Source organism: Paroedura picta, chromosome 6 (genome assembly GCF_049243985.1).
Source record: "Paroedura picta isolate Pp20150507F chromosome 6, Ppicta_v3.0, whole genome shotgun sequence".
Classification (NCBI taxonomy): Eukaryota; Metazoa; Chordata; class Lepidosauria; order Squamata; family Gekkonidae; genus Paroedura; species Paroedura picta.
This window is the reverse complement of record NC_135374.1, coordinates 78,838,495-78,860,152: the sequence shown is the minus strand read 5'-3', so window position 1 is coordinate 78,860,152 and position 21,658 is coordinate 78,838,495. Positions and strand designations below refer to the sequence as shown.

At 42.2% G+C, this 21,658-nt stretch overlaps 1 protein-coding gene across 5 annotated transcripts in view; it reads right to left on the bottom strand.

The window, feature by feature from the left end:
- The window catches only part of ARHGAP6 (Rho GTPase activating protein 6), a 251,129-nt gene that overhangs the window by 47,662 nt on the left and 181,809 nt on the right, over nt 1-21,658 (bottom strand). For 4 of the 5 annotated variants that reach the window (XM_077343246.1, XM_077343248.1, XM_077343249.1 and 1 more), the window contains exon 2: nt 3,306-3,465. In XM_077343246.1, coding sequence (XP_077199361.1) covers nt 3,306-3,465 — 160 coding nt within the window. Of the gene's footprint in view, nt 1-3,305; nt 3,466-11,620; nt 11,845-21,658 lie in introns of those variants that run through there. The other variant, XM_077343250.1, reaches the window with a different exon arrangement.

Here is a 21,658-nt window from a genome sequence, read left to right as displayed (position 1 = left end):
TGGTTTTCTGTGTCAAAGTGATTTTCCTTTTTTGATGGCTGGTTTCCAGATTAAAATTCCAGGTTGATAGGGAGGCCAGCTATTGCTGATCATATTCTCTGGCCTCAATCACAGACCTGGTGGAATAGCTTTGTTTTGCAGGCCCACTAGAACTAGTTTCCTCAGGAAAAGTGTCCCACCAGGCCAGGGTCAGAACTGAAACAGCCCTGGAGGACGAGGAGGAGGAGGAGGAGGAGGAGTTGGTTCTTATATGACACTTTTCTCTAGCCGAAGGAGTCTCAAAGAGGCTTACAAGTTGCCTTCCCTTTCCTCCTCACAACAGACACCCTGTGAGGTGGGTGAGGCTGAGGGAGCCCTGATAGCACTGCTCAGTCAGAACAGCTTTATCAGTGCCATGGTGAGCCCAAGGTCACCCATCTGGCTGCATGTGGGCGAGTGCAGAATTGAACCCAGCTTGCCAGATTAGAAGTCTGCACTCCTAACTACTACTCTACACCTAGTTGAGGCCAGATTTACTTTTGGGGGGCTAGGGACTCTAAGTAGATTCTGACTACTTGATCTTAAAGCTCTCTAGGGGATATGGGGATAGAGGTATCCATTTCTTAAAGCCACAGGCATTCCTTTAATCATTTGGGGGTTTGGGGGAGAGGAATGGGAAGGCGACTGTAAGCCACTTTGAGCCTCCTTTGGGTAGGGAAAACCGGCATATAAGAACAAACTCTTCTTCTTCTTCTTCTTCTTCTTCTTCTTCTTCTTCTAGAAAACTCTGTCTTGTCTATTCATGTGGCTAACCCACATTTAACTATCCACAGATTTGCAGGACAATCATATTTACAGTAATTAATGTTTTACTATTAAGACTACCATTGAAAATCATGTAAATGAAACCATTGATGAATCTTCTGCCCAAATTCAAAAAATTGGGTACAAAACTTTCAACAAAATACATAGTAAAATGTTAATGTCAAAACCTTCCAGTAAGTCTAACAGGAATATATAGTGGGATAATTCATTTCTTGAAAGCAGGTATGATTCTAGAAGTCTAGTATTAAACAACTTGCCAGGAGAGACTGTTCCATCAGGGGCTGAGTTCTTACAGCTGCTCAGCCTTCCCCCACCCAACAACTCAAGCCTGAAAAGGAGCTGTTATCAGGGGCTGTCTGTGTAGCACGTTGGCAAAGGGTTGAGTTCTCCAGCTGTTCAGCCCCCTCTCCTGGCTGTTTTCTGCTTTATTATTATATATATTGGGATGGGATGGGATGAGATATTTAGGATGTTGTTCATTTTGGGTTTGTTTTTGTAAGTCACTATGAGCCTTGCTTTGCAGGAGAAAAGTGGGAGAAAAGTATTCATGTACATAAAATAAATGAAATGGAAATAGTTTTAATATGCCAGAAAATCCACTGAAATCTCTCAAATAAGTGTAAAAAAATGGCACTGACTATTAACACAGACAACCCCTGACATCAGAATGCTCCCTGAAAAAGATAAATGGAACAGCTACTACTTATAAGTAAACTTTATTTTTCACTGAGTTTATTTGTAGTCCAGTTATTCTACCTTTAATTACTAAAAATTTCTATAACAAATTTTGAGTTCAGTAGCCCCTTTAAGACCCACAAAGTTTTATTCAAGGTATGAACTTTGATGTGCATGCACGCTTCAGAAATTTAGAAGAAGTGCTAACACTCTTCTGAACAGGTTACCAGCTCTGGGCTCAGAAATATCAGGAGATTTTGGGGTGAAAAACTGGGATTTGGGGGGGGGGCATCAGAAAGGTGTCAATTCTAACTCTGTGACAAGTCTATTCCTTAAAATATTTATACCAGGGGTGGCCAAACTGTGGTTCTCCAGATGTCTTTCTCCTCCTTAACTGGTTCTTCTGCTGGAGAATGAGGCGCTTTAGTTGGAGGGAAGCTCCATGGGCTGGAGAATAGCTGGATCTACCCCAATGCATAGAAGCAGCATTTTAAAACAAGGTTTGATATTTGTATCTTCCTTCAAGCATCACCCAAGAAACACTTTCAAGATGGTTAATCATACATTTTTGTATACTTGTTATCAAAGCTATTTATAGGGCTACTCATAGGCAAGTAATTATCATTAGCTTTCCCCTTCCAGTCCAACCCCCTGCACTATACAGGACACTCACAACCCTATCACTCATCCACTGTAACCTGCCACCCCCTTGAGCCTTCACAGAATCAGCCCCTCTGTTAGATGGCTATCTAGCCTCTGCTTAAAAATTTCCAACGATGGAGAACGCACCACCTCCCGAGGAAGCCCGTTCCATTGAGAAACCACTCTAACTGTCAGGAACTTCTTTCTGATGTTTGGACGGTATTTCTTTTGAATTAATTTCATCCAAGAGAGGGAAGAGAGAACAACTCTGCTCCATTTATATATGGCAGCCTTTTAAATACTTGAAGATGGTTATCAAATCCCCTCTCAGTCATTTCCTCTCCATGCTAAACAGAAGAAGAGTTGGTTCTTATATGCCACTTTTCTCTACCCGAAGGAGTCCCAAAGTGTCTTACATTCACTTTCCCTTTTCTCTCTCCACAACAGTCACCCTGTGAGGTAAGTGAGGCTGAGAGAGCCCTGATATCACTGCTCAATCAGAACAACTTTATCAGTGCTGTGGCGAGCCCAAGGTCACCCAGCTGGTTGCATGTGGGGGAACGGGAAATCAAACCCAGCTTGTCAGATTAGAAGTCTGCACTCATAACCACTACACCAAGCTGGCTCTGTAAGCTTGTTTGTGGGTGTCTACCATTCATTTAGAGCCTCTTGTGGCGCAAGAGCCTCTTGTGGCGCAGAGTGGTAAGGCAGCCGTCTGAAAGCTTTGCCCATGAGGCTGGGAGTTCAATCCCAGCAGCCGGCTCAAGGTTGACTCAGCCTTCCATCCTTCCGAGGTTGGTAAAATGAGTACCCAACTTGCTGGGGGGTAAACGGTAATGACTGGGGAAGGCACTGGCAAACCACCCCGTATTGAGTCTGCCATGAAAACGCTGGAGGGCGTCACCCCAAGGGTCAGACATGACTCGGTGCTTGCACAGGGGATACCTTTACCTTTACCTTACCATTCATTTACAGTGTGAATGCACTGTATACATATTGTAAGTATATTGGGGTCATCTTCATCAGCTTCATAAAAATTATGTTGCCAGTCACAACCCACTGTAATACCACAATGGATAACCATGCAGCATGTGCGCACACATTACTTTTTCTGTGCTGGTGATTTTTGTGAGCTTGAGAGTTATCTTCAACACTGCTATCAGAAAAACGCATTTTCCTCTTACCTTTAGGAATAGTTATCTGACAACCTAGGTCACAGTCCTGCTGCAACTGATAAAATGCTACCTCCTGTAGCCGAGCGCGTTCCAATTCTGAAAGGCTTTGAACAGGAACAGACTTCAGATGGACACTGCGTCCTGACATGCTGTTCCAAGTGAAGTCACCCTGCATGAAATAAAGTATGCAAACATGAAGCGTTATGTATGTATGAATGGCATTGGCTCAACAAGGGATGCTTTCATAGGTTATGGGTCTTACTAGCACTCCTGTTATTGCTGTCTTACTCTGTCTGCCTTCCCACCTCTCCCAAGCTTTCAATAGTATGCTTGAAAAAGCATGTTACCATATTGTAGTACCATATGGCAGTAAGTCAGTATCCAAAAACAAGAGTTAATGAATATGCAGAACATGAAGTTTGAGTCCAACTTAAGGTGACCAGATTTTAACATTGGTAAAGCGGGACACCATTGACCGGGGGGGTTCTTGATTAAAAATTTGGTCTATATGGAGCAACAAAAAGTTTCATAGAACGCAAAAATAGTATTGTAATATATATTTTTTTAATTTCAACATAAGTACAATTTGCCAGGTGCCCCAGATGTCCCTCCAAAAGTGGGTCAATCTGGTCACCTTAGTCCAACTACCCCAAAGCCAACAAATTTCAACTTTGGGTTCATATAAAAACTTCCTGTTAAAGACCTTTTCTGCCTGAAATTTTGTGGAGTTCCGATGAGTTATACATTGTTTTACTTCTTGACATTTTGTGGCTGGCTCTTATTGTGGTGGTCAATTTGTGATTGTGCTCATCACTCTACATCAGAATTCCAAAGGAGCCCTCAGGCTCAAAAAATTGAAGACCAGTTACATTTCCCAACTAAACTATGGTAACTCTAATCTTCAGAAAATGAATGACCTACTGAAGCACATAACACAGACAACCTTCACACTCTACTTCATTCATTATCTTTATTGGCATTCCATAGCATTACAACATATAAGTGAGGAAACAGTAAACAACTGGAGATATATATAAACAGCAATAGAGCAATTACAATAAGATATGCTAAAAGAGCTTAGTTTTGTTAGAACTTCCACCAAACATGTTGCAGCCATGGGTGTAATTTCAGGGAAATAATTGGTTAATATGTATTGAAATGCACTTTCCTCATTTAGAAATACCTTAGAATGCAATAAAGGGCAGAGAAGTTCTTCATGAGGAACCTTATGAAGCTGGCAATCTAGAATGTTTTGGTTTGACTCCAGTAACTTTCTTGAATATAAGTATAACCTCCCATGGAATGGAATCTTCTGATATCTCCCATCTTAGTTACCATCTACTAAGAGGCTTAAACAAGGCCCCTCTTGCCCCCTCATCTTTTAAATTTATTTCTGAATGACTTGGTCATCCCCTTAAATTAGGGTCATATTCTATCCCCTTATTACTCTGTGTTGATGATACTACAACCCTAACACTCTAAAACAGTTCACATGAGTACTTCTAGCACTACAGCATTTCAAACTATTTGGTAGAACTGCAACCCTATGCATAAGAAGCATCCTACTTTATAAAGAACTTAAAATACATATTTCTATATATTTAAAATATTCCAGTATAAAAAGTAACTCCATGGTGCCTATACCACAGTTTTAGTCCCAACTGCCTCTTGATTCACCATTCAACACATTCAATCTAATAGAAATAAATTAAACAATAATATTTTAATAATCCTCCAAGAACATAATGGGATTCATGTGGGCCTGTAAAGTAAAACTCTGACCAGACAACACTGAGGTGCCCTTGATCAATGGACAAAGCTCCTTGAAAAATCAGCCTCTCTTGGACCCATTATGCATGGTAGCAGCCACAGCGGGTTGCTGCCAGGCAGTGCATCAGAGCAGTATGCCCTGGCGCTTCCCACGTATGCACAGGGGAGGGAATCCCCCAGTGTACGCGGATTGCCCCAGTGTAGCACACACACATGAACAATGCCGTGGCAGCAGTGGTGGGAGTGGGGAGCAGAGGGCCCCAACCACTCGATGACAGGGGAACAGCATGCCACTCACCCACCATGGTTCTATGGCTCCACGGAGCTGACAGGGGCATGCAGTGTCTGGAGGTTGGGGGAAGACACTGCCAATTATACATGGCACCGGCCCAACCAAGACCCTGCTAGTGCCTGCAGCATCCCAGAGAACGTGGAAGAGTCCACGTTCCCTTACCGCGGGCCTTCCAGGGCGCTGTGCCGGGCCAGGGCTGGGATAGCAGCAGTGTCATGCGCAATCGGGGCTGCCCTGCTGCTGCCACCCCAGATTACCTGCCCTGTGCATAATCTGTGATGGAGAGATGACAGATCACTCCTGAGGGAAGAAGTTCGTAAACTATGAAGTTTATATTCACATTTATTATACATTTATGAAACAAAGAAATGCAAAATCTACCACAACATTATCTGGATTTCAGAGGCTTGATGCAATCAGAGCCGACATCCATGGCAACACAGTAGTATCAGATACAGTATTTTGGCATTCATAACAAACAGCTATTCACTTAATGAAACTCCTCTATATTCCGGAACAATCAACCCTCTAGAGAGTTTATAGTGACAATCATGATCATTTACTGAAAGCACAGAGGATGTATATTCCCCGAGCACTCATTTCTATTCCTCCCATAAGCTTTTTCTGGATGCATTATGCTTATTTACAGATCCAACACAAGCAAAACAGTCTACCTACACAAGTAAATTGGAGGGGGAAGAGTTCAAGCAGATCATCGACAACTATGGATGTACTTTCAATTTAGGTGGTTTAGGCTTTATTTAGGCTTTATTCTACATATATTGCAAAACAGATACATTACAAGCATTAAAACTTATCATCAAAGTGCTTCCCTTCTGCAGGTCACTTCAATGATTAACAACAGAATGTTGAAATAATGTCTTCTGCAGAACTATAAGACACCAGACTGCATTAAAGTGTGTTTAGTTTAAGGATACATCCCTTATTCTTGGAAGTAGACTTGTTGTATAATCCAGCTCTTACTCTTAAGCTTCTCACTGACGCACTGACATACACCTATAATTCAAAATGTACTGTTATTCAGCAATGATATAAAAGTACTGATCCTGAGATTCTCATATGATCCTTTTCCACATCATACATATGCCTCTCATTAGAAAGAGTCATATTTGTGCCCAGGAGAGACTGAAAGGAAATTCATAACCATCTTTAATCTGGTGTTTCCAAGTATGAATAATTTGAACATTGCCTTCATACTTTGTTTTAAGCAACACATTTATTTTGGATAGCGCGAAGGGGGGGTGGAGCCCATAAAATTTCTCAATGTTATGAAAAACAGAAACAATTGCTAGAGTTACAAGATACTCTGAGCTTGCACCAGAGGATAACCAGATCTTATTCAGTACTATACTTTGCAGCAAGTTGTAATTTTAAATGAAGAATGATCCAGTTTTTAGATTCTGCTGACCACTGTAGTTTAAAGGTAATGGTCTAGGAGATGCAAACTGACCCCATTCCCTAGTGATCCATGATAATAAAACTATTACTATTACTATTAGTAGCAAGAGCATTCTTCACTTATTAAGTACACTAAAACATGGTCTGAGAATTATATACAAAATCACAAGAACTACATTGGTAGCAACCTACCCTTCTCTTTTTTTCTTATTAATGAAACCTTTACTAAGCTTTAATTGAAGTTTAGTAATACCCCTAGGGCCCCAGGAGTCAGATCTGGCTTGCTGACTGCCAGCTGGCAATCTCTGGGTTACCTTGATGCATAAAATTGGCAATAACAAACTTGGATCCATGAAATTATGTTTAATGCATTTGAATATACTAGATATGTTTGCAACATGCCCTCTTCTCACTGCTGTTAATATTTTTTTACAATTAGCATTAACAATACTGGTATAAAGCCTGTATCTTCATTTATTAAAAAAGAAAAAACAGTGTAGTTGAAAGAATTTTAACTAAAATAGCATGGTCTAGTCATGCAATTGACTTTAATTACACAACACCACTGCTAATAGAAGGGTTTTTGCTCCTCTTCAACTTGTTAGAGTGCATGCTAAGTCATGAAAACTGCCCAAATAAAAGGTCTTTGAGAATTTCCTGCTTGTTGACTTCTGAGCCTGCTAAGTGGCAGGTAAAGATGCCAGTGTTTCTCTTACCAAGCAAGAAACGTGTTATGAATGGGAAAGGCTGGTTGTTTGCGTTTTCTGCACAGCTAACTACAGCAAACAAATATAATTAATTTTCTCAGATACTATGTTTTCCTAAAAAAGCTATGAACCTAGCACACACAATTGTTATCTTACTTGTTAACCACCATTTGCTTATCCAGTGATATAGTTTCTAACTTGATGAAACCAATGTTGAAGAAGGATAATCCAGAATTCTGGGAACGCGCTGCCATGTAGATCAAAATGCAATTGTAACTCTTACAACCTTTTCAGTTTTTAACAGATAAAACTAAATACTAAGATCTCATTCCCAACTAAACATATTTAGTATTTCTAAATGCTGTGAAACCATGCATTTAATTATAAAGACAGACACTAAACCTACAACTGCTGTTTATCTCCAATAGATTGTTTTGAAGAAGAGCCGGAGTGTTTATGCCCTCCCTCCCCCCAATCCACCAAACAATCCTCTTCTAAATGGCTGTACAAATGCATAACTGCCCTGTAACTGTGCAAACGTTCCTTATTAGGAGTACTCCAAAGAATGCTGCACACATCTGGTAAAATCCCTTGGAGTATGGTAAAGGCATTTAATGTTTTCTTATCCAAGACCATCAGTCCTTTATTTTGAAAGATCTTCCTTGCAATTCGTCCTAGCCTAACCAGCAATACATTATTGCCCCAAAAGTCTTAAAAACAAAAGCCAAGCATACCCTGAATGCTGCTTTTTGGGTTGAAAAGAGAACACCATTCATCTATCACTGAACCCCAAAATAGTTTGCTGTTCCAAGCTGGTGATTTCATGTATAAATAATCATTACAATTTATTTTTAGCATTTATTTCATTTGTAGTGTGCATAAACTCTACATCTCATGGAAAGTACATTAATCTTGATGACCTGGATAGCAATCGGGGGGAAATAATTAATAACTAACTGGCTATTTAGGCTAGATATCAGGGAAAAAATTTTCACAGTCAGAGTAGTTCAGCAGTGGAATAGGCTGCCTAAGGAGGTGGTGAGCTCCCCCTCACTGGCAGTCTTCAAGGAAAGGTTGGATACATACTTTTCTTGGATGCTTTGGGCTGATCCTACGTTGAGCAGGGAGTTGGACTAGATGGCCTGTATAGCCCCTTCGAACTCTATGATTCTGTGATTCTATGATTCTATAACTGTTATGAGGGCAGCAAAAACCTCTGTAAAGTGATTGGTACTGTTATATCATTTTGTTCCCTTTCCTTCATCTCATAATGTTAACAGTTAATTGTGTTCTTCTAAAAAGAATATTCTCATTGTTCTGTAGAATAAATAAAACATCAATAGGACTATATTTTTAACCCCCAAATACCAAACAGCCAACCACGTTGTCATTTGCAAATCCTCCAACAATCAGATAACAGATGTTTAGTTCTCTTAATCTAAAAAGTAAATTTCAATGTTTTTGTGTAATACATTGAACAGTGAACAGTGCAAACAAATAGAAGAAAACAACAGAATAGGGAGGACCAGAGATCTCTTCAAGAAAATTGGAGATATGAAGAAAACGTTTCATGCAAAGATGGGTATGATAAAGGACCAAAATGGTAGGGACCTAACAGAAGCAGAAGAGATTTTAAAAAGGTGGCAAAATTATACGGAACTATACAAGCTTAACATCCCTGATAATCACGATGGGGTAGTCACTGACCTGGAGCCAGACATCCTGGAATGTGAAGTCAAATGGGCCTTAGAAAATCTGAGCAACAATAAAGCTAGTGGAGGTGACAGCATTCCAGTTGAACTATTCAAAATCTTAAAAGACGATGCAGTAAAAGTGCTACACTCAATGTGCCAGCAATTTTGGAAAACTCAACAGTGGCTACAGGATTGGAAAAGGTCAGTTTACATTCCAATCCCCAAGAAGGGCAATGCCAAAGAATGTTCAAACTACCGCACCATTGCACTCATTTCTCATGCTAGCAAAGTTATGCTCAAAATCCTACAAGCTAGGCTCCAGCATTACGTGGACCAAGAACTTCCAGAAGTACAGGCAGGATTTCAAAGAGGCAGAGGAACTAGAGGTCAAATTAACAACATACGCTGGATCATGGAGAAAGCTAGGGAGTTCCAGAAAAACATCTACTTCTGCTTCATTGACTATACTAAAGCCTTTGATTGTGTGGAGCACAACAAATTGTGGCAAGTTCTTAAAGAGATGGGAATACCAGAGCATCTTATCAGATTCAGATTCAGATTTAGTTTATTAGTCAGCCATTGGCCATTTCCAGCAAATTGACTGTACAGAATAAAAGTCAGTTAAAATTAAGACATCAAACTGATAAAATCACAGGGAGTAATAAAAGTAATAAAAGCCTTTGATTGTGTGAGCACAACAAATTGTGGCAAGTTCTTAAAGAGATGGGAATACTAGAGCATCTTATCCTACAGGTGCCCCCCACACTGAGGGAATGAACCGACTGAGGGATTGTCAAGTTATTGTTGAAGTGCCGTTCTAATTGTTCCAGTTGATATGTTGTTATTGTTATATTGTTATATTGATTTTTGATATTGATTTTGATAGTATTCTATGTGAATGTTCAAAAATGTTTTATGTAAACCACCCAGAGCCATAGGGAAGGGCGGTATAAAAATAAAAATATAAATAAATATAAAATAAAATAAATAAATCTGTTTCCTGAGAAACCTATATGCAGGTCAAGAAGCAACAGTGAGAACAGGGCATGTAATCACTGGAGTTCGGCAAGGCTGTATACTGTCGCCTTACTTATTTAACTTGTATGCAGAGCACATCATGAGAAAGGCGGGATCAGAGGAGTCACAAATTGGGATCAAGATTGCAGGGGGAAATATCAACAACCTCAGATATGCAGATGATACCACTCTAATGGCAGAAAGTGAAGAGGAACTAAAGAGCCTGTTGATGCAGGTGAAGGAGGAGAGTGCAAAAGTTTGCTTGAAACTCAACATCAAGAAAACTAAGACCATGGCATCCGGCCCTCTTAATTCCTGGCAAATAGATGGGGAAGAAATGGAGGTAGTGACAGATTTTATTTTCCTGGGCTCCAAGATTACTGCAGATGGGGACTGCAGCAAAGAAATTAAAAGACACTTGTTCCTGAAGAGGAAAGCTATGGCAAATCTAGAAAGCATCCTAAAAAGCAGAGACATCACCCTGCCAACAAAAGTGCGTCTAGTCAAGGCTATGGTCTTCCCAGTTGCAATATATGGCTGTGAAAGTTGGACCATAAGGAAGGCTGAGCATCAAAGAATTGAGGCTTTTGAATTCTGGTGCTGGAGAAGACTCTTGTGAGTCCCTTGGACTGCAAGGCGAACAAACTGGTCAGTCCTAGAGGAGATCAGCCCTGACTGCTCTTTAGAAGGCCAGATCCTGAAGGTGAAATTCAAATACTTTGGCCACCTCATGAGTGGGAAGGACTCCTTGGAGAAGAGCCTAATGCTGGGAGCGATTGAGGGCAAAAGAAGAAGGAGACAACAGAGAATGAGGTGGCTGGATGGATCCACTGTAGCAGTTGGTGCGAGCTTAAATGGACTCCACCTGTACAAATCAGTTTCTGAAATAATACAGAACTCATAAAAAATATAGAAAACACTTCTAAACATGTCACAGTGCCTGCATACATGATCTTGCTTGCTTTGCTTGCTTGCAAAATCAGGCTCTTATAGTTGTTTCTATGCCTTAGGAGAATTTTCCATCTTTAACCCAGCATCCAAATTTCCCTTTTATAGACAAAGAAATAGCTGCTGTTTATGACAGAAAAACATTGTAGGTATAATGCCAAAAATGTTAGTGATTAGTATTAAGTTAGTCAGGTGAAACAATATTTGCTTTATTGCATACACTCTTACAATTTTAGGATGATTAACATGTTATACAATAAAATAAATAGATAAATATTCACATAATACAAGTAACCCAAGATACTTTAATTTGCATCTAAATAAAAATCCAGCCACATGAACTACATCTAAGATAATTGACAGACTAGAAATATAGGGGGGTTGTGACTAGTACTCACTAGTACTAAGTAAACTGCCCTGAGCTACAAGGGGAGGGCATTATATACATTAAATCGAGAAATAAATAAATATAACCACCTTTTTGTGTATGAGTGTGCTCAGGAAGCTGAAAATTAGCTGAGAACAGAGATGTCCAGAGCCATAGGGCAGGTGTGCAGGAACCTAAGCCACCACATCTGGAGCAGTCATTCAGCCCTGGCCACACCACAATTGAGCTGCCAAGGATGGCAGAAAATAACCCAGGTGTGCAGAAACCCTGGCATGTCCAGGGCCACCACAACTGAGCTTAGTGGGAAGATGACTGGACACCACTCAGTGAGGTAGATGGGTGGGGAGCTGCTTGTTGCCTTCCCTCCCCTTATGGGTAAGGGCAGGCTGAGTGATGGCAGGTTAGACAATGGGACAAGTTGCCATGGGCCCAGACAAGGAAGGCTCTGCCACTGCCCCATGATTCAGGTGGGTGTTGAACCTGGCAGTGGTGGTAGAGGAGCTCACAGATAGAGGAAGTCATATGTGAAGTAGCTGGTAGTCCTCCCTTCCTGTCTTGTAGGGGTGTGAAAGGAAAAGAGTGGATGGGTAAGGAGACTGAAGCAGGGGATTGGAAGCCAGGAAATAGATGAGCTTTCATGGCCAAAGGCAGGCAAGAAGTCTCCAGGTGGCTGGGTGGCTGTGGAGCCCGAAGGAGGAGCAGGCAATGGAAGAGTCCAGTGGAGAAAGATGAAGTTGAGATCAGTTGCCTACTCTCCCCTCACTTTAACAACAAGTGTCTTTTCTTCCTCCTGAAGCAAAAGATTAATGTCTGAGTGATACTTTAAGCTCTTTTGCAAGGTATCTTAGGCTGCTAATTTTTCAAACAGTCCCCTCTCATATCTTATACATACTCTTCCCCTGCCCCCTGGACACTTACCTTTCTCCTTTCCCTTGCAATGTCATTCACTGAATTGTCTATTAATGCAAATTGCATGGTATTGTTGTAGTTGCCTAGCAACTTCCACAATAGCCACTAATCTCTCAATTCTTAATGTTATAGGCCAGGTGTGGCCAATCTGTGATTCTCCAGCTGTCCACGGACTACAATTCCCATGAGTCCCTGCCTGCACTGCCTCCACTGATATAGGCACTACTTCTATTACTTTGGGGACATCTAACTCCTAATGTCATTTCGAAAGATTTTGTATTATTCCGCAAACCTGAAATTTTTCTCAGGTTGCTATAAAGATTTGTCTTGTCCGTTCATTACTCAAAACTCTGGATGGGACCATGTTGAAAATTAGATATACTGATGTGGGGGTTACAAAAAGAAACTTCCTGCTTATTCCATTCACATGAATTTCATGCAGTTTAAGCATTGTAATGTGACATACAGCTAGCCTAAAAGTCACTTAATATCAGAAATTTAAAAGAATCTATACCTTGGCATAAATTCCAAAGGCATTTCTGATGCCCCAAGAACAATCACTAGACACAGAATATATTTACTACTAAACTCTGAAATTCGATCCTCAGTGCAATAGTATCTTAGAAATACTTATCTTTTAATACCACCCCTTTAAGAAAATTCCGTTCCACAGAAACAATCAATTGTGGAAAAAAGCTGAAAAAGATTATGTTTCAAACCAGAAAGCTCATCTAAATGGAATGTTGCCTCTCTCTCTCTCTCTCTCTCTCTCTCTCTCTCTCTCTCTCTCTCTCAAGCAGCAGCAGTTTTCTATGTATGCTATGTTGGCTCATAAAGGTAATCTGTTTTTGCAGCCAACACAAATCTGCAGCTGCTGTTCCTCTCTAGAACAGCTAGAGTAAAGGAAAAAGTGATGGGTTTCTTTTTACTCCAGCAGGCAGAAAAAACAAGACCAATATTAGTCAAAAGAAAACTTTGTAGATTATTTGCATAAACTACTGTGCTATTTTTTGCAGCAAGGTATGCTATATTTTAGAATTCTCAAAGAGTGCAGTCTTGGGATTTGCTTGTTCATTTTTTCACACTGCATAACTTGATATGCCTTAATGTAGAAATGGAAAGAGCAAGGAGAACATGTCTTAAGGGACCACAAAGCCCACTGACGTGTATTTAACAGCACCATCATGCCGTGAAAGAAAATCACACTGTATTATCATCATCAGCTCAAGCAAATATAAAGGGTACCACTTCTATTCATTTAAATTGGTTTCAGGAGGTTTAAGAAGCCATGCCACTCTTCATATTACGTGATGTCTTCACATGCCTTTGAACTCTAAAAACGGAAATATTTTTAAGGATTATCTATCTGAAGCAACAATTAGCTATCTAGTAGCCTTTGATGCAGCACCAGTTTGGTTTCACAACTTGTTTTTTTAAGGTGTTTCTATATTTCAAGGAAAGTAATGAAAATAACTATCCAAAAAGATTACATTTATGCTAATGTAAACAATAATTGGTGCCTCTTGATCAGACATCTACACTGGGACCAGATTTGCTGCACTGTTCAGAGATTTGGGGAACAAGTAGTAAAACTGGACTCAGGCAGTGCATGCTTTTACTCTAACATTATTAAAAATTATCAACAGAAAAATATTTACTCCATAGGTTAGATCCTATGTAGCATGCATGGTAACCTGCAAAACAGCTCCATCTCTGATAAAGTGCTTTGGAGAAAAGTACAGCATGAATCCCTTGCCCTTTTATGCCAGAATCCCTGTTGCTAGCAGTACAAGGTTCAACAAAAGCACCAAAACTCATTGTGGAGCCCATAAGTGCTGTGATGCCTTTCCTGGAACTCATTTTTAGAAAGCAGGCAGGACCAAACTGGGCTTCTTTAACACTGGTTTATGCAAGCTATTTTCATGTGCAAAAAACGAAGACACCTACTGGGACAAGGAATCCAGGACCTGGCTGAAATAGGAGCAATAGAGGAAGTACCCCCTGATCAACATTTCACAGAAGTATACTCAATTCTCTTCATTGTTGCCAAGAGATCCGAGGACTGTATTGAACCTAAGAAACCTTAACTATTGAGTGAGAAGGAGGAAGAACAGAATCCCTGTGGCACATCCTTCAGATTTTACACAAGGATGTCTTGACCTCCCTAGATCTCAGAGGTCTACCTCTATATATATTGGTGTATCCAGATTCCAAATAGATCTTCCACTTTTGCCACCAGGGACACCATTTCCAGTATAGGGCCTTGCCTTTTGACATGCCTTCAACACCAAGAATATTCATCAAGGTTATGGCAGCCTTGGTCAAAAACATGTGACAAAAGAGGCTCCACGTTTATCCCTATCCTGACAACATTCTGATAAGAGTAGAAGACGAGATGACTGGAAAGAAATCTACAAAGATGACAGTGATAATACTATAGGAACATGGCTTCCTCTTAAATGCCCCAGAGAGTCAGATGATTCCATCAATAGCCTTAGTTCACCTAGGTGCCAGGATATGCTCGTGCCTGGCCAGGCCTTTTTCCCAGGAGGAAAGCAGTTATGGGCATTATAAACAGCACATCAGCAGACCTCACGCACCTAGCTGCAGTGCACGGTCTTCTGATATACATGACAGACATGTTACTGTGGGCATGGTTCCACTTCAGAATGCCGCAATGTAATCTACTGCGTTTGCTGGCAGGGGCTCATGGGAATTGTAGACCATGAAAATCTGGAGGACCACTATCCCTGATCTACAGGATGGAGCTCACAGTACGGAGTGAAGCTCTCAGCATGGGCAGGATGACCCAGAACAAATGGGACCAGGTGGAGAGGGCACAATACATCAACTGGTTTAAACTTCAAACAGTCAACTGGTGCTCTGGGCGCTTCAACAGCTCATACAAGGTGAACACCCCCTGGTTCACACTGCCAATATGATTACGAAGGCCTACATTAACTGACATGGAGGCACGAGGTGCCTATCCATCTCGTAGAGTGGGCAGAAAAGAATTTGGCAAGCCGAAAGGTCGAACACCTGAAGGGTCAAGACAATCAGGAAGTGAACTGGCTAAGCAAACAGGATCTGAATCCAGGAGACTGGAGCTTGAAACAAGAAGGATTCTTGCAAATCACATGCAGTTTTGGTACTCCACTGATAGACCTCCTAGCAACCCCAACCAATGCCAGGACAGGAGGTTTGTGTCCCAGTTCCACAACCACAGAGTGAAAGGTTAAGATGCCTTATCAGATCCCTTCCTTGCCACTCATCAGTAGGATGCTGAACAGAATCAGGAGGGAAGGAGTAGAACTGATATTCTTAGCCTCATTCTGGCCAAGATGCCTGTGGTTCTCAGGCACAGAATAACTGTCAACCATGGAGCAATATACTCTTCTCATCAGGGTGTAAACTGCACGGAGCTTTTATTCCAATCCCAGGTCGATTCAGTCCCTGCCGTCAACACAGAATGCGATTTCTGTTTTGATTTTAATTTTCCCTCTGCACCAAGGAGGATTGATCCGGAGTCACCCTACCATTTCTTCACCATATCCAGGAGTCCTTTTAATCCTCGATATTGGAATATTGCGGTTCAGAAAGCATGAGAAAGAACTCCCTCTGTGGTAGAGCAGTTCTGATTGGCCAGCTGATTCCGTGGTAGAGCAGTTCTGATTGGCCAGCTGACTCCATGATACAGAAGCTCTGATTGGCCAAACCTGCAAAGCCAGCCAAGGCATCCCAGAGAACGTGGAAGATTCCACGCCATTCAAGAAAAGAAAGAAAGAAATAGGCTCTGTCTGGGCTTGGCTCCCCCTCCCCCCACTTCTGAGTTTTCCCAATCAAGTGCAGAACACTTTTCTGTTTCAATGGGGAGGGGGGGGGTGAGACCTCAAGATGGCGCCATAGGGAAAGCTGGACTTCAGTTCAGCTCTTAAGCCATGCCGAGGGTCAGGTGCTTATGCACCTGGCTGACCTGAACAGATACGCAAATCTGTTCACCGGTCGCCCCAGGAACCGGGAACGGTGACCTGAGGGTCCTACAGATCCGTAGGGAGAAGCAAGACCTCCTTGGATTAATAGCGGCTTGAGCTCAAGGTCAAGATGGCGTCTTTGTCGCAAACAACTTTACAAGCTTGAAACGACCAGCCGACCTCACATTCTTCCCAGACCATCATTTACCAGATCGATAGGAGCAGAAGTTGACAGAAGCTGGAACCTACAACAGTAAGAATTGAAAGCTTTCTGGCTTTTCTCTCTCTCCTCTCACAAGCTCTTCCCTCCCCCTCCCTCAACCAATTTACAAGCGAATTCCTTCTTTCCCCGAGTGAGAGACTCCCAGCTAATTACACCCATTAACCAAACAAAGAGAGTGCTTTGAAGATTTATGGGTGAACGTTCAGTGGGAGAATTTGACTTGATACGGAGATCGACAAACTGATAATTTGGGATCGCTCGTGCTCCCGCGAGACCTCACGAGACTTTCTGTTTATAGTTTGTGACTGCCTAGAACTATGGAAGAATTATCAAAGGCACAGCTTTTCCATTTGTTATGCAAAGGAAACTCAGAGATACTGAAAGCAATCAATAAGCTGGAAAAGGAAATTCGTGGGACTAAGGGGGAGTTTTTGGATAGAGCCCAAGATCCGGAGAGACCAGCTGATGACGCAGCTCAGCCAACAGTAAATCAAGTGAAACTTCAGGAGGGAGAGAGTGCCAGAGATGTAAAAACCCAAAGTATCTTTAAAGAACCCGGGAAAACAGATTCATGGAAGGAAAGTACCAAAAACCTGGAAGTCTATTCAGAGCAGGAAATGACTTGGATCAGCAAAATAAAAAGAGTCTATTCAAAAGCGACAGCAACTAGGAAGCTATCAGGAGATATTTCTGTGCGACCAGAGGAAGAGATCCAGATTGACAAAGGTTTCAGAGCCCCCTCAAAGGCGATTACAAGCAAGAATCAAGCAAGAGATTTCTCTGGCCCTGACAGAAGGACAATCAGAAACACTCTACTATGGAAAAAAATACAATTTCATTTTCTGCGACCACCTGAAAGATGAGCTGAACAATGGAGTATTCTCCTGGCTTCTTGTGAGAAAAAAAAAAAAAAAAAGCAGTAGCAATCTTTAGGACAGGTCCAATATATGAAGGGAACTGACTTTATATTACTTAAGACAGTAATAGAATATATCCTTATAATAGATTATACCTTCCTATGTATCAACTACTACTTTGTTAAGAAAGATGGTAATAACTCCTAGATCAGGATTAATATGCGATGGGAATTGAATATGTATGTTAATATGTATGCCAAAAGAGGATGACAAACCATATTTTATAGGCATTAACAAGACAACAGCAGTAATTCTTGGGTTAGGGCCAACTTATGAAGGAGATTGACCTAATATTATTTAAGATAATAACAGAATGTATTCCTATAACAGATCTCATATGTATTAACAATCACTTGGCTAAGAAATATGGTAAAAACTTCTAGACTAGGAATAATATGTGATGAGAACTAAATACCTATGTTAAAAGAGATGGCAAACCATATCAACTGGTCGTTTTCTCCTTACAACTTCTCTGTAAATGCTTTATATAATAATAAACAATAAAATTATTATAAAAAAAAAAAAAAAATGGGGAGGGGGGGAAAGAGGAAGACCCGAGTTCAAATTGATCTGAATTCAGCAGGATCCACACCGAAAATAACAAAGTAAGTGCAGAATCAGCACAGGGATGACAACAGGGCCCCATCCTACATCCAGACCCAGCCTGGCTGCATCTGACGTCCTAGAAATTGAGAGGTCAGACCAGGCCTATTTCTTTCTTTCTTTTCTTGAATGGGGGGGGGGGCTTGAAGACAACAGAGAAGGGAGAGAAAAAAAACCACAAGGCAAATCTCTATCCACAGAATTAAGGGCTTCTGCAGTTTCTACAGAAAGAAAATTAGGGCTTCCTCTTTAAGAAAAGCTAACAGCCTTGGCTGGCTTTGCAGGTTTGGCCAATCAGAGCTTCTGTATCACGGAGTCAGCTGGCCAATCAGAATCAAAACAGAAATCACATTCTGTGTAGAGGGCAGGGACTGAATCGACCTGAGATTGGAATAAAAGCTCCGTACAGTTTACACCCTAGAGGCAAGAGACATAATGGAGGTCGTGATTCAGTCAAGATGACCATCCATGCAATTTATTTATAGTCACAAACAGTGGACCTTCAGAAAGTGGGCCACTAGCAAAAATGTGGACCTACTACACCCATCCTACAAGGACATAGTGGAATTCTTATTGATGTGGGAATATCTGCTGGCATGGAACTCTCAAATAAATGTGACTACGGACTTCATGTCCACCTCAGGGAGCACGCTAGTAGATGGAGAGTACGAGTGTTCTCGGTGGTGGCAGCTGGCAGGGCCCAGAGCCAACCTCCACTCGCTGCACCACTGCCTGTCGTCTGTGGCTGCCCACGTCCTCAGGAGAGTGCAGGCAGTCTCAAAGGTTGAACAGCAGTGGTGAACAGGGCTCGGCTCTGGGCCTCACCAGCCACCGCCGTCACTCATCCTCCAAAACCGCCCCTGCCTCCACAAGAGCACGGGCAGTCTTGAAGAACAAGTGGTGGTGGGCAAGCCCCTAAGCCAAGCCCTGCTCACTGCACTGCCGCTGCCTGTCCTCCGAGGCTGTCCCTGCCCTTAGGAGAGCGTAGGCAGCCTTGAAGAAAAAGCAGTGGTGACGGGCAAGCCCAAGAACCAAGCCTTGTTTGACATGCTGCTGCCACCTGTCTTTCGAGGCTGTCCCCACACTCAGGGGAGCATGGACAGGTAGCAGAGGCAGCAACAGAGGCACCGGGTGGGACCCAGCACCTGGACATGCCAGCTGCTGCTCTGGCCGTTGTGTGCGATGTTTCCACATAACGGCCAAAAATCCTGGTGCCAGCAGTTTTATTTGAGAGCCAGTTTGGTGTAGTGGTTAGGAGTGCGGACTTGTAATCTGGCATGCCAGGTTCGATTCTGCACTCCCCCACATGCAACCAGCTGGGTGACCTTGGGCTCGCCACGGCACTGATAAAACTGTTCTGACTGGGCAGTGATATCAGTGCTCTCTCAGCCTCACCCACCCCACAGGGTGTCTGTTGTGGGGAGAGGAATGGGAAGGCGACTGTAAGCCGCTTTGAGCCTCCTTCGGGTAGGGAAAAGCGGCATATAAGAACCAACTCTTCTTCTTCTTCTTCTTCTTGATTGATGGAAACAAAACCTCAGGGCTAACATATTAGAGCAGCTTTTTCAATCTTTTAACTATGGGGTAACCCTGAACAATTTTTCTGGCTTGGAGGTAACTGAGAAGTAATGTCAACTGGCCACAACTCCCTATCATACCAGCGAAAGTGCCAGGTCACAAAAAATGATATCTCCCAGACATTCCTACTTTGGGCTTTTGGAGCCCAAGGTTCCCCTTTCTACCACCTTAGATTCCTGTTCCTACCCACCCACCTCCAAGACCCAAAGTTATCCAGCAGCTTGCTCTGCCCATTGTCAGGACTGAAATCCATGCCACCACAGCAGGCAGGAGATAGATCCCTGTTTTCAACTACCCCCAAGCCGGTGTAACCCCTCTGTCATTCTGGTATAACCCTGAAGTTGCGTGTAACGTTGAATTTAACTGAAGTTCTCTTCAATGGGGTAAAGTCATCCACTTCCCACCAAACACAAGAACGATGCACATTAAAAAGGGAAAGACCCAACAAACATAAAATGGTACCAGAAATGTAACAAGCACATGAACAGACAGGCAGCAGGGCTTGGACATGACTAGAAGATCAGCCAACAGTCACTCTCATAGGGATCTGTGTAAATTTGCACAGCCCTACCTGTGCAACCGTCAGGTAAGTCTAATGTTTAATTTAATGCATTATTAAGTCTACTCTCCCTGAATTGTAGAGGTTCTCTGAGAAAAACCTTCAGGTAAGTCTAATGTTTAATTTAATGCATGATTAAGTCTACTCTCCCTGACTATAGAGGTTCTCTGAGAGAAAAAAATTGAATCCAGAATTATATTTCTACTTCATTTTCAATAATGTGTTCCTAAATTCAGAATGGGGCATAATTTGAACTTGAACTATAGGCATCAGCAGTGTGACCCTTAATGAACTCTATAGGAACCAATATCCAACCTTACTCAATTGTAACCATTTGTGGTAATCAGACATACTTCCAACTATGAACCTACACAGTGATATGAAATTATACAATTCTGCAGTCATGTTACTTCCTCTTAAGTCCCTCAATGCACAAACTCAAAATTTCCCCCCTTCTTGAGCCCATTATGATTCTGGGACCTATATGGCCAGGTGTACAGAGACTTCATCATGGAAGTGTTATTTTTTATGGTCTGCTTTTGGTCTGTTTTATGAACAACTTCACGCTGGACTGGACTGTTCTTGTGCTATCATTTTACAGATCAATTATTTCTAGGAGGGGCTTTCTGTCTGCATATAGCAAGATATCTCCACAGAATTGCAGCAATTGACTGTTGATGCTCAGTTGATTTATGAGCAGAAAATGGGGGGGGGGGACAAAGGAGGGAATTGTCCTGAGGATAAAATTTAAAAGAAAAGGCTCTAGCTACCTTCAAGAAGTCCTGGCCAACGGGTTGGTAGTGGTTCCTGGAATGACCCACTAGACCCACTAGAACAGGCTTTCTCAATACGGGTGTCCTGACAGCACCAGAAGAGTTTCGCTGATTAGGTGGGAGTAAATCTTTATATATATACTAGCTTCAAAGCCCGTTCCTAAGAACAGGCCTTGAAAGGGCCCCTTCCCCTCGCCCCCGCCCAGCCAGCTTAGGGTGGCTTTGGGCTGCAGCCAGGGCCCTCTCCCTTTACCTGCTGCTGGCTCCAGACATAGAAGTGCATCTGAGAGCAAAGAGGCTAGAGTCCAAGGACAGAGGGCGGGAGCTGCAGGGGCAGGGCCAATCAGAATGCAGCCAGCTTTACTGGCTGCACCCTAATTCTCCCTATTCAAACTTGGAAAGCCGGACACGTCCCACCCCCCAGGTTGTTTCACAAATATATAGAGGAACCATGAATATTTAGATCACATGGACCCATTATGCACGGGGGTTTTAGCGCGCGTTCGGGGTGGAATGGTGGCGACTAAAATCACTGATAACGCACGGAGTCGGCTGCAACCGGCCGCAGATTCGGTGCACGCCGCCGAAAAAGCC